The 12,047-nt window shown below is 43.6% G+C and overlaps 1 protein-coding gene across 1 annotated transcript in view; it reads left to right on the forward strand.

Annotated features, from left to right (window-relative positions):
* Positions 1 to 12,047, forward strand: part of prkch (protein kinase C eta) — a 200,309-nt gene that overhangs the window by 166,865 nt on the left and 21,397 nt on the right. Inside the window, exon 11 of the mRNA XM_033027436.1 lies at positions 8,496 to 8,634. Coding sequence (XP_032883327.1) covers positions 8,496 to 8,634 — 139 coding nt within the window. The remainder of the gene's footprint in view (positions 1 to 8,495; positions 8,635 to 12,047) is intronic.

Below are 12,047 nucleotides of genomic sequence, written 5' to 3' on the forward strand. Positions count from 1 at the left end.
CTCACTTTTCACTTCATGCTCCAACCTTTCAGCATACTCCCACTTCAGCATAATCCCACCGCATTGTTGCGTGCCGCTAAGGGCACGCAACAATGCCTTTAAATCCAGGGACACTTCTGCCTACAGTGCGGCCAGGTCGAACCTGAACAAAGGCATAAAAAAGGCCAAAGACATCCACAGGCAAAGGGTAGAAGAACACTTCAATGCCGCGGACACCAGAAGCATGTGGCAGGGTGTCGGGGACATCACTGACTACAAGAGCAGCCCCGCCTGCCCCCACGGTGATATCACACTGGCCAACGAACTGAACACCTTCTTTGCCCGGTTCGAAACTGGCAACACCACCAGGAGTGGAATAACCACGGCCATGGCGGAGGGACAGGCCTTAACACTGAGCACTCAGGAGGTACAGTGCGCTCTGCGTAGGATCAATCCACGCAAGGCTGCAGGCCCGGATGGAGTCCAGGGAAGGGTACTAAAGGACTGTGCTGGACAGCTGGCGGAGGTATTCACGAGAATCTTCAATCTATCTCTATCTCTGGCAACGGTCCCCAAGTGCCTGAAAACAGCCACCATAGTGCCGGTGCCGAAAAAGTCCAAAGTCACCAACCTGAACGACTACCGCCTGGTTGCCCTAACTCCAATCCCAATGAAGTTCTTCGAAAGGCTGGTCCTCTCCCATATCAAATCCAGCATCCCTGCCTCACTGGACTCTCATCAATTTGCATACAGGTCAAATAGATCAACAGGAGGATGCCATCTCTCTGGCTCTTCACACTGTCCTGACTCACCTGGACAGACAGGGCACGTACGTGAGGATGCTCTTCGTTGACTATAGCTCTGCATTCAATACGGTCATCCCCACCAAGCTCACCACCAAACTCCACCAGCTAGGCCTCAGCTCGCCGATATGCGATTGGATCCTGAACTTTCTGACGGAGCGACCGCAGGCAGTGAGACTGGGCCCGCACCTGTCCTCCACTATCACCCTGAGCACCGGCACACCACAGGGCTGTGTACTAAGCCCTATGCTCTACTCCCTCTTCACTCATGACTGTGTTCCTGCATTCGACACCAACACCATCGTGAAGTTTGCAGACGACACAACAGTGATTGGGCTGATCACCAACGGTGATGAAACAAAATACAGGGCGGAGGTGCAGAACCTGGCGGACTGGTGCACGCATAACAACTTGTCACTAAACACCTCCAAGACCAAGGAGCTGATTATTGACTTCAGGAGGTCCCATAATGGAGAATACGCCCCAATCTCCATTTACGGGGAAAGTGTGGAGAGAGTGTCCAGCTTTAAGTTTCTGGGCACTCACATTTCAGAGGACCTCACATGGTCCACCAACACCGCTGCGCTGGTCAAGAAGGCACAGCAACGACTGTTCTTCCTGAGGACATTAAAAAAGACTGGTCTGCCCCAACAGCTGCTGACAACGTTCTACCGCTGCACCACAGAGAGCATATTAACGTATGGCATCTCTGTGTGGTATCTCAGCTGCACGGAGGCAGAGAGGAGAGCTCTTCAGCGCGTCGTCCACAGAGCGCAGAGGATCATTGGGACAGAGCTACCAGCCTTGGAGGGCATCTACCACACACGGTGCCTCAGGAAGGCCGTCAGCATCCATAAAGACTCATCACACCCCTGTAACAGTCTGTTCGAACTACTTCCCTCCGGCAGACGTTACAAGGCCTTCTACACCTGAACCTCCAGACTCAGAAACAGCTTTATTCCAAGAGCTATAGCGGCTCTGAACTGGCCCTGCTGAGTGCCCCCCACCCCCCCTGGACTGTCTCCCTCGGATGGTCACGACACACAGCTTATTTATTTATTTTACTTTTCTTTTTCATCGGTTGGAGCTGCATACTAAATCCCGTTGCACTGACGTGCAATGACAATAAAATATATTATTATTCAAACGCCTTCAGCATAATCCCACCGCTGGTCGCATCTTCTTGTCCCACCCCTTACCATTTTCTGTAGCGAAAACCGCTCCTTGATTTGTTCATCCTTTTTAATTCAACCTCCTTCCCAGGTATTTCCCTTACAACTGCAGGAGATGTAACACCTGTCCTTACACCTCCTCTCTCACCTCCATCCAGGGATCCCAGCAACCCTTCTAGGTGAGACAGAGGTTCACAGGCACCTCTTCGAACCTTGTGTCTACTGCATTTGTGGTTCCAGATGCGGGATCCATTACATTGGCAAGACCAAGCATAGACTAGGTGACCTTTTCACTGAACATTCGCTCCCTGTCCACAAAGGCCCGCTGGGTCTTCCAGATGCTTTAGGAACTGCGATGAATTTCCCAAATCCTGGATAACCATTTTAACTCCCGTTCCTATTCCCATTCTGACCTTTCCCTCCTTGGCCTCCCCCATTGCCTGACAAAAAACTGGAACAATAGTATCTTGTATTCCATTTGATTAGCTTACAATCCAATGGTATGAACATTGAAATCTCCAATTTCAAGTAATAGCTCCACTATTTTAGACTTCAGATCTAGACTTTAGGTCTGCAGATGTCGACCTTTTCCACCAAGGTTAGTGTGGGTGAATCAGTATGCTCATTCATTGATCAGGGCTGCACCAAGTATTCCACAAACTGCACAATGATATCATGTTATAATAGAATTCAACGATGACCTCCCTTCAAGAGGGCTCAGGTAATTCTGGTCAGTACAGCAGAGAGGCAAGTCGCCTGAAATTCCTGGCACTAAACACTTGGTGCCAGCAGAAGACTGGAGTACCTGCATTAGGAACAGGTAGGAAAATCATTGGATGCAATGGGACAAACCTCACCATTCTTTAGGTTTGGGGCTATTATTGTCACCTATACTGATGTACAGTAAAAAAGATATTTTGCACGCTATTTAATCAGTTCAGATAATAGTACATCAATACAATCTGGCCAAACTCAGGTATAATAGGGAAAGTAAAGGGGAAGATACAGAGTTTGTTAGCACTGATCCCTTAGATAAAGTCCAAGGTCCACAATGGGGTAGAGGTGAATCGGACAGTGACTTGTCCCTCGCATTGTCACTTTGGTCCATATTTTTCATGTGTTTATAAATTTCTAACCCTTCATTTCAGCTACATAAAACTTGTTAATAATTCACAAGGTTAGTTTCAAATTCTGTCTGAGCTTCCATCAGCTCCTAGTAGGTACACAAAAATGCTGGAGAAACTCAGCGGGTGCAGCAGCATCTATGGAGCAAAGGAAATGGGCAACGTTTCGGGCCGAAACCCTTCTTCAGACGAAGTCAGCGAAATCAGCTCCTAGTAAATAGGTTCAGTTGAGGCAAATTGCATCTGTATTCCTTTTTTAGGGTGAGCTCTCCTGACATACAGCTGTAAAAGTGATTCACCATCCAAGCAGCAACATCAAAGCTTTAGCAAACAGTTATGTGAAAAAAGGCACTCGCTCTTCCTCGAAATAAACATCCAGAAGGCAGAAGTTTGTCTTTTCCTGCTACTAAACATTGACAGATAAATGGGGAAATGAAAGTAGTCTATTAAGTTGCAAAATGCTACGTTTTAAATAATTGTGACCTGAATGCTACATTTTGCATTCTACTGTCGAAGATAAGATAAATTAATAGAGAAAACAGGCTGAATCCCAAGTATCTGAATTCTTTACAGAATCTGATGTTCTCTATATAGTGATTAAAGTTTCACTCTGTCAAAGAATTATCTCAGGTAGAACCAAAATGTATTTGTTTAAACTTACTTACAATATTTGTAGAATATTTGTATTTTAGAATTCCATTGAGGTAGCAACAAGGTGGAAACCTTGCCAAGAATCTCAGAATCATTAAACATCTGATCCAAGCCTCTCCTGTAACACTTAGGCTGGGAATTTAGCACTCCAGATTGGCAGAGCACCACTTTGTCAGTAGTGGCGTGATTCCTTCTCACCGTTTTCCATCTCCCCAGTTGCAGCAGATTACAGCAGAATCCACTATGAGAGCCAATCTGTCATTTTAAAAACTATAATATCTAGTTTTGCTTCAGATGCATAAAGTTGTACTTTAGTGCTTCTGGAAGACACTTTGACAGATCTTGTGTAAAATAGTTTATTTGTTTATCACACGGGAAAATGTGCGACAATCATAATATTTTTGACCATTATCTGCCTTATCTCTGAAATGTTTATATCAGGAATCTCCTTCATTGTTCTTAATTACTGTCCTTTTTAAAGTTCATTCTTGGGATAAGGTCATTCAAGTCAAGTCACATTTATTTATATGGCACATTTAAAAAACAACTCTCGTTGGCCAAAGTGCTTTACATTTGTTATAAGAATAGTATAAACAAACAAACTACATACATATATATATATATATATATATATATATATATATATATATATATAACTGAGCGAGGGCTATATATATATATATATATATATATAGCCCTCGCTCAGTGGACGTCAGGAAAGGCTTGGGAGTATAGATAAGTTTTTAGTCTTGACTTAAAGGAGTCGATGGAGGGGGCAGTTCTGATGGGAAGGGGGATGTTGTTCCACAGTCTAGGAGCTGCACCGCAAAGGCGCGGTCGCCCCTGAGCTTATGCCTAGACCGCGGGATATTCAGCAGCCCCAAGTCGGCTGATCTGAGGGACCTGGAGGTGGAGTGGTGGGTGAGAAGACTTTTAATGTGGGAGGGGGCAAGCCCATTGAGGGCTTTGTAGACAGAGAGGAGGGTCTTGAAATGTATATGGAACCGCACAGGGAGCCAGTGGGGAGAGGCCAGGATCGGGGTGATGTGGTCCCTTTTTCGGGTGCCCGTCAGGAGTCTCGCTGCGACGTTTTGGACCAGTTGCAGGCGGGACAGGGATGATTGGCTGATGCCAGTGTAAAGAGAGTTGCTGTAATCTAGGCGGGAGGAGATAAATTGTCAACACCTATTCAGTATCTCAAGTAGTTACAGAACAAAAGACAGACACAAGAAGCTGGAGTAACGCAGCGGGTCAGGCAGGTAGCATCTCCAGAGAAGTGGCTCCAGAGATGCTACCTGACCTGCTGAGTTACTCCAGCATTTTTGTGTCTGTCTTTAGTTATAGAACAACACAGCACAATGGGAGGCCATTCAGCCCATCAGATCTTTCAGGACCAATTATCTTGGTCCCTGTCTAAAGCTCCTTCCCTATAGCCCTATTGTGGGAAATCCTTATATTTCTGCAAGCGTTTATCAAATTTATTTTCAAAAGCTGCCTTTGAATGTATCAATCATTCTGTCAGGCAATGCATTCCATATCCTAAACACTTAATTTTAGGATGGCACAGTGGTGCAGCCAGCAGAGCTGCTGCCTTGCAGTGCCAGAGACCTTGGATACCTTTTGTGTGGAGTTTGCTCATTCTCCCTTTAACCACATGGGTTTCCTTCGGGTGCTCTGGTTTCCACCCACATCCCAAAGACATGCAGGCTTGTAGGTTAAATGGCCTCTGTAAAATTGTCCTTGGTGTGTAGAGAGTAGATGATAAAGTGGGATAACAAAGACCTAGTGTGAAAGGGTGATTGATGATGGACTCATTGGGCTGAAGGGCTTGTTTCCATGTTGTATTTCTAAACTTAATGAATACAAAGAGTTTTCCTCATTTTGCCCAGATTCTTTGCCGATCACCAGACATGTGTTCACTCTGATTATTGATACTTCAGCTAGTGGACACAATCTCTCTTTGTAGACTGAGGTAAGGGGGTGCTTAGGACTGGGGGCCCCCAAGGAGAAGCTGCTGCGAAAGGTTTTTAGTTAAAGGGACCTGTCTGGGACTTACACAGCCAGACTCCTATGAAGAGCTGCTCATGTAAGTGTGCATCACTCAATGGACACACACATCACATGAAGAGGAGCTGGAAGAAAAAGACAGAGACCTTTTCAATCCTAAATTAAGTATTTGTGACTCATTTTTACTCGAATTATATTGCATAGCCACATAAACCTTGCGCCACAATTTCTAGGCCTGTGATCATTCGCTATCTGCAAACTGTCACATTTATCCATGTCACAATAATAGCCACATTTTGCAAATAATCTGCTAGTGGCAAAATGCGTTGGGAATCTTGAGGATGAGAAACCCACAATATAAATGCATCTTGTTTTCTTTCTTTCAAAAACAAAAAAATATCTGGTCCATGAATGGTCCTTTAAATGGATCAACTCGGAAATAAAGTCAGACTTGTAGTCTTTACTGGAAAGCTGCTGTCATTTCAATCTTGGTTTTGCTTCCAGCCAAGACTGGCAGGAACACTGGCTCGTTGGTTTCCATGATCTAGCATCCGGGAGCTTTTACTGTAAATGTGTGTTCTGCAGCCAAATTTCCAACATACCAGTAAAGCAAAGAAAGTATTCATAAAAATTCTAAGTCTGAGTGCTGGAGGGTAAAGCCAAGAAATACAGCAGCCATGTGAAGCGTGAAGTTGATCACAGCAAATGTTGTAGTGCCTGGTACTAAACTTTTAACTCCAAAGTATTTCCTCTCCCACACCCACAGATATTCCCTCTACAGGAATAAATTCTATTCTGAACACATCAAACACCAACCTGTAGCATAACTGTTGGGAGGCGGAGGACCCACTTTAGTTTGCCCACCACCACAGCAGATGGACAGAGGATGAGATCTGTGCTAGGCCATTTAAACATCATGCACACATCTCTCAGGCTGTTTGTTCATCAATTGCAATTCAGTGTACAACACAATCATCCCTTCCAAACTCATCTTCAAACTTAGGGAACCACATCTCTACTCCTCCGCATGCAACTGTATCCTCAACTCCCTCATTAACTAGTTAGTTTAGTTCATTGTCACATGTACTGAGGTACAGTGAAAAGCTTTTTTGTGGCGTGCTATCCAGTCAGTGGAAAGATGGTGCATGATTTCAATCAAGCCGTCCACAGTGTATCGATTCAGAATAAAGTGAATAACATTTAGTGCAAGATAAAGTCCAGTAAAGTCTGATTGTCCAGGGGTTGCCAATGAGGTAGATGGTAGCTAGTAGCTCAGGATTGTTCTCGAGTTGGTGAACTCAATTAGTACGGATTGGCAACAACACACTGCAGAGCTGTGTACTCAGTCCCCTAGCTCGACTTTCTCTCTGCCTTACTACTGTGTTGCCAGACATTGGTCCAATGCAATCTTTAAATTTGCCAGTGATACAACCGTTGTTGGATGAATAATGGGTAACTACGAGTCAGAAAACAGGAGAGAGATTGATAAGCTAGTTGAATGATGCATGAGAAATAACCTCTCTGTCAATGTTAAAAGGACCAAGGAGCTGATTGTTGATTTCCAGAAGGGAAACCAAGCAACCATGCACCTGATTTCATTGGTGGGACACTTGTGGAGAGCATCATGAGCTTCAGGTTCCTGGGTGGACACATCTCTGACAATCTCTCCTAAGCCCAGCACATTGATGTAATCTCATAGAAAGCTCACTAACACCCCTACATCCTTAGAAGAGATCCTTAAAGAGATTCAGCATGTCACTGAATAATCTATCAAGCAAGTACAATGGAGGGCATACTGACTAGTTGCACCACTGTGTGGTTCAGTAGTTTGAATGCTCAAATATGAAGGTGGCTTAGAAAGTAGTGGACATTGCCTGGACCAACACGGGTATGGACCTCCCTCCATCGAATGGGTCTATTGGAAGCGAAGCCTCACAAAGGCAGCTAATATCATCTGACCCATCCTTGCCATAATCTCTTCTCACTGCTATCATCAGGAAGAAACTCCAGGAGCATGCAAACCATTACCTCCAGGCTTCTTTACACTAGCAACAGGCTCTTGAACTGCCCTGAACAACCCCAACCATTACCATAGCACCGCACTGAACCACTATGGACTTTGCATTACTGTGGCTACTCTTGGTACTTTGATTCTTGCACGATCAAGGTCTGGTTTACTTTAGAATAACTGATCATTTATTGGATATTTATTGTTGTTGCAGCTAATGTGCCTGTAAAACTGCAGTAAGAATTCCATTATTCCGATTCAAATCAAGTACATATGACAAATAGCCACTCTTGGTCTTGTTACTGCACTAGTCAAGAATTGAAAACCTAACTCATTATCCCTTTATTTCTCTCTTTGAACTTGTGAATACTGAAGTAATTGTGGAACACTTACCAATGTTGACTAATTACTGTTTTTTTTGCTGCTATTTATTAGTTCAAGGGTTTGTGTCTGTCTTTTGCTTATACTTGCCATCTAACATAAATAGTCATCTGGGAAATCAAGTTAAACGTGAGGATAGACTGAACGTTTTTCCTTCCGCCCACAATATTTAATATGTAAAAGAATATGTGATTGTGTTTATAGTTTGTTTGGTTGTTTGTTTGTTTGTCTTTTTGCACAAAGTCCACGAGCATTGCCACTTTTCATTTCACTGCACATCTCGTATGAGTATGTGACGAATAAACTTGACTTGACTTGAGATTTAAAAATTGCTAACAAAATGACTTTAATGTTTTTTTTTCTTCTCCAGAGATTTGAAACTGGATAATGTCCTGTTAGATTCGGAGGGTCATTGTAAGCTGGCTGATTTTGGAATGTGCAAGGAGGGAATCTATAGTAATTACACAACTTGTACGTTCTGCGGCACACCTGACTACATTGCACCAGAGGTGGGTAAAGAGGTGGATCAAGTGGAAAGCTTTGTTAATGGAATGAGCCTTCACCACAATGAGGGGACTCCTTGTGCAGACTTTTATTGCTAGCTCTGATGTTTGGCACATGATTCTGTCTGGAGTCTTATGTCATTAGGTCATAAGTGAAAGACGCAGAATTGGGCCATTTGGCCCACCAAGTCTACTCTGCCATTCAATCATGGATGATCTATCTTTCCCTCTTAATCCCATTTTCCTGCCTTCTCACCATAACCCCTGACATCCGTACTAATCAAGAATCTACGTATCTCTGCCTTTAAAATATCCATTGACTTGGCCTCCACAGCCTTCTGTGGCAATGAATTCTACAGATCCCAACGTGATTTATTTTGGAAGAAGCCAACATTTAGCCTTCTTAGTATATTCTATTTAGCTCCACATAATAATAATCAATGGTATGCATTTCCAATTATAATGGCCTCACAGGTCAATTCAGCAACTCTGTTACTGACCTGGCTGATGACTGGCCTGTTTGAGGGCTCTTGAGCTACACACTGATTTGCAGAACTTACTGTTTTTCATAGTTTCACATTTCACCCTGGTAACTATGGAAAGTATGAAAAAAAAGTAAGTCAATCATGGCCCAGAAATAAATAATCTGTAAACAGTATCTTTGATGGCATGAGCAATGTGTTCCGACTTTGGTTGATTTCCATGTTACACAATGATAATGACTGAGATTTTGCAGAACTCATGGCATTTATTCAGAATAGTGCAAGTAAGTTCAAATCTCCATCCAAAAATCAAAAGTCCAAACCTTGCTGGCCAGGTTCTGCCAGTGATTTTTCCAGTTGCACTCCACCAGGGGATTGTACAGCTGCAATGAAGAAAATAATATGCTGACTATTATATATGTTTTCACTTGTTTGTGTTAGTTTTAATCTTTTATAATTTTTTAAACCATCTGTTTGAGGTGAGCTCATAAACAAAATGCATATTTTCAAGTGGAGACACACAGAATAGCAGAAGCTGGAATCTTACATAAAAGACAAAGTACTGGAGTAACTCAGTGGGTTAGGCAACACACTAGTAGAAGGAATGGATAGATGACCTCTCAGGTCAGAATCCTTCTTTGGTCTGATTGTAGTGGGGGGGGAGGGGGGGGGGAGGAAGCTGGAAAGGAGATGGGGGCAGGACAACATGTAGAAATAAAGAACTGCAGATGCTGGTTCATACCACTTCATAACAAAGTGTTTCATGTGAAGATGGGATCTGAACCAAAACGTCATATTTTTTCTCCGGAGATGCTGCCTGACCCGCTGAGTTACTCCAGCACTTTGTGTTTATCTCTGTGGGTGGTGCAAAGCCCGCAATTGATAGGTGGATACATCTATCACTTGCCAGGCCTTGTCCCGATTCCCCCCCCTCCCCCCCATTCTCTTTTCCAGCTTTCTCCCCCCTACTTCAGTCAGTCTGAAGAAGAGTCCCGACCCAAAATACGCCTATCGATTCCTATCACTGATGCTGCCTGACCCATTGAGTTACTCCAGCACTTTACATATTTTAAATTGTCGAGATAATTTTCAATATTTTTCAGAAGTTTCTGAATATCAGGGGCATTTGCAAACATTGAAACAATGAGAGCTTTGAAGGGATTGCTTTGCTATTGGGGGTCACAGGTTTCACTGAGGTCTATGGGTAGGGTTTGGCCTGGTCTGTACCCATCCCCCAATGGCATCACTTGAGGCCCTGTCATGGCCAAGGGCCTTGTTGCCCAGCTCTGGAAGGACTTGCCAGTGGAATCAGTTAGACAGACACACGTAGGTTGAGGTGCGGTGGGATTGGGGCCAGTAGGTGCAAATGTTCCAAATAAAACACACAAAGTGTTAGAATAACTCAGCAAGTCAGGCAGCATCTCTGGAGAACATGGAGATGTGACATTTCAGGTCGGGACCTTTCTTCAGACTGATTGTGTGTTTTGGTGGTGGTGGGGTTAAGAAAGCTAGAAGAGTGGAAGGTCAGGCCAAAATGTACCAGGTAATAGGTGAACATAGGTGAGAAGGTTTTTGATAGGCAGATGGTTGGGCAGAGGTCAGAAATGAACAAAAGGCGTGAGACAAAAGAATTGGAGGGTTGTGAGTTGTGAAGCCAGAGGAAGGAATGTAGGTAGAGGGGAAGGGAGAAATCGGTCCAAGTCTTGGTGGGGCACAGGGGAGTGGGGACCAAATGGGATGGGGTGTGGGGGAGAATGGGGAGGGGGAGTGGCGGTTGTTAGAGGCTACCTAAAATCAGAGAATTCAATGTTCATATTGTTGGATTGTAAGCTGCTCAAGCAGATTATGAGGTGCTGTTCCTCCCGTTTGGGTGTGGTCTCACTCCTGCAATGGTAGAGGCCTAGGACAGAAAGTTCAGTCAGCTCCATTCAGGACGATCCATGCCAACATTTCCAAACAACCTCAAGACATAATTATGTGCTTTTAACTATATTGCTGTCTTGCAACATCAATCTTAAACTATCTGCTCAGCTGGTATAAACAAGATGGACGATTCACTTATCTGATTAACTGTAAAGTGCAGATACAGACAGATTTAGTAAGCTCTACAAATTCACAGAATCACACAAAAATGTTTCAGCACATAAAACATGATAAAAACATAGTGTTCTCTTGATAGTATTGACATAAAATGAGATGATTGGATTTGGCGAGTGGAATACTTTATACACTGTAGTATTCAGTGTTATCATCAGCATATTTATTTACTTTGCCCCCAAAAAAGTACCTTTATCCCTGCACCAGAAGAGTGCTTTCCCATTAGCACAATTAGTGTGTGGCTTTCTGTGTCCTATATTTAATAAAAATTCTGGACGTGTTCCACTAGGTTGAACTGATTCAAATCATATTTTTCAGACCTTATTAAATTTTTGAGAAGAGATTTTTTTTCTCCTTCACTTTGTACTGAATAAGTTTCCAGGTTCCCAAGATGAAAGAACCCCATTTTCTGCCTGTTTATGTGGCTCACTGCTGCAGCATTGGGACGAGAGCCATGACTTGACTTGGCTTTTCAAAGTGTAATTTACTCCAGTAGCCCTCAGTCAGTCGCTCAGCCACACATTCCAGTCCCCTGTCACTGATTCCATCCTTTTCCTTGACACCTGTCCGAAATTAAACCAGCAAATGGATTTTTTTTTTAACGTGCAGATGGGCAACATCAGTGGAAAGAGAAACAGTTAACGTTTCAAGTTTTGGACACTTCCTGAACCTGAAATTTTAATTGTTCTTCTTTCCACAGATTCTGCCTGACCTCCTGAGTGTTTCGAGCATTTTCAAGTTTTATTTGAAATTGAACCAAACTGTTCAGGGGTTGGACAGGCTAGATGCAGGAAGATTGTTCCCGATGTTGGGGAAGTCCAGAACAAGGGGTCACAGTTT

This window comes from Amblyraja radiata, chromosome 9 (assembly GCF_010909765.2).
Source record: "Amblyraja radiata isolate CabotCenter1 chromosome 9, sAmbRad1.1.pri, whole genome shotgun sequence".
Lineage (NCBI taxonomy): Eukaryota > Metazoa > Chordata > Chondrichthyes > Rajiformes > Rajidae > Amblyraja > Amblyraja radiata.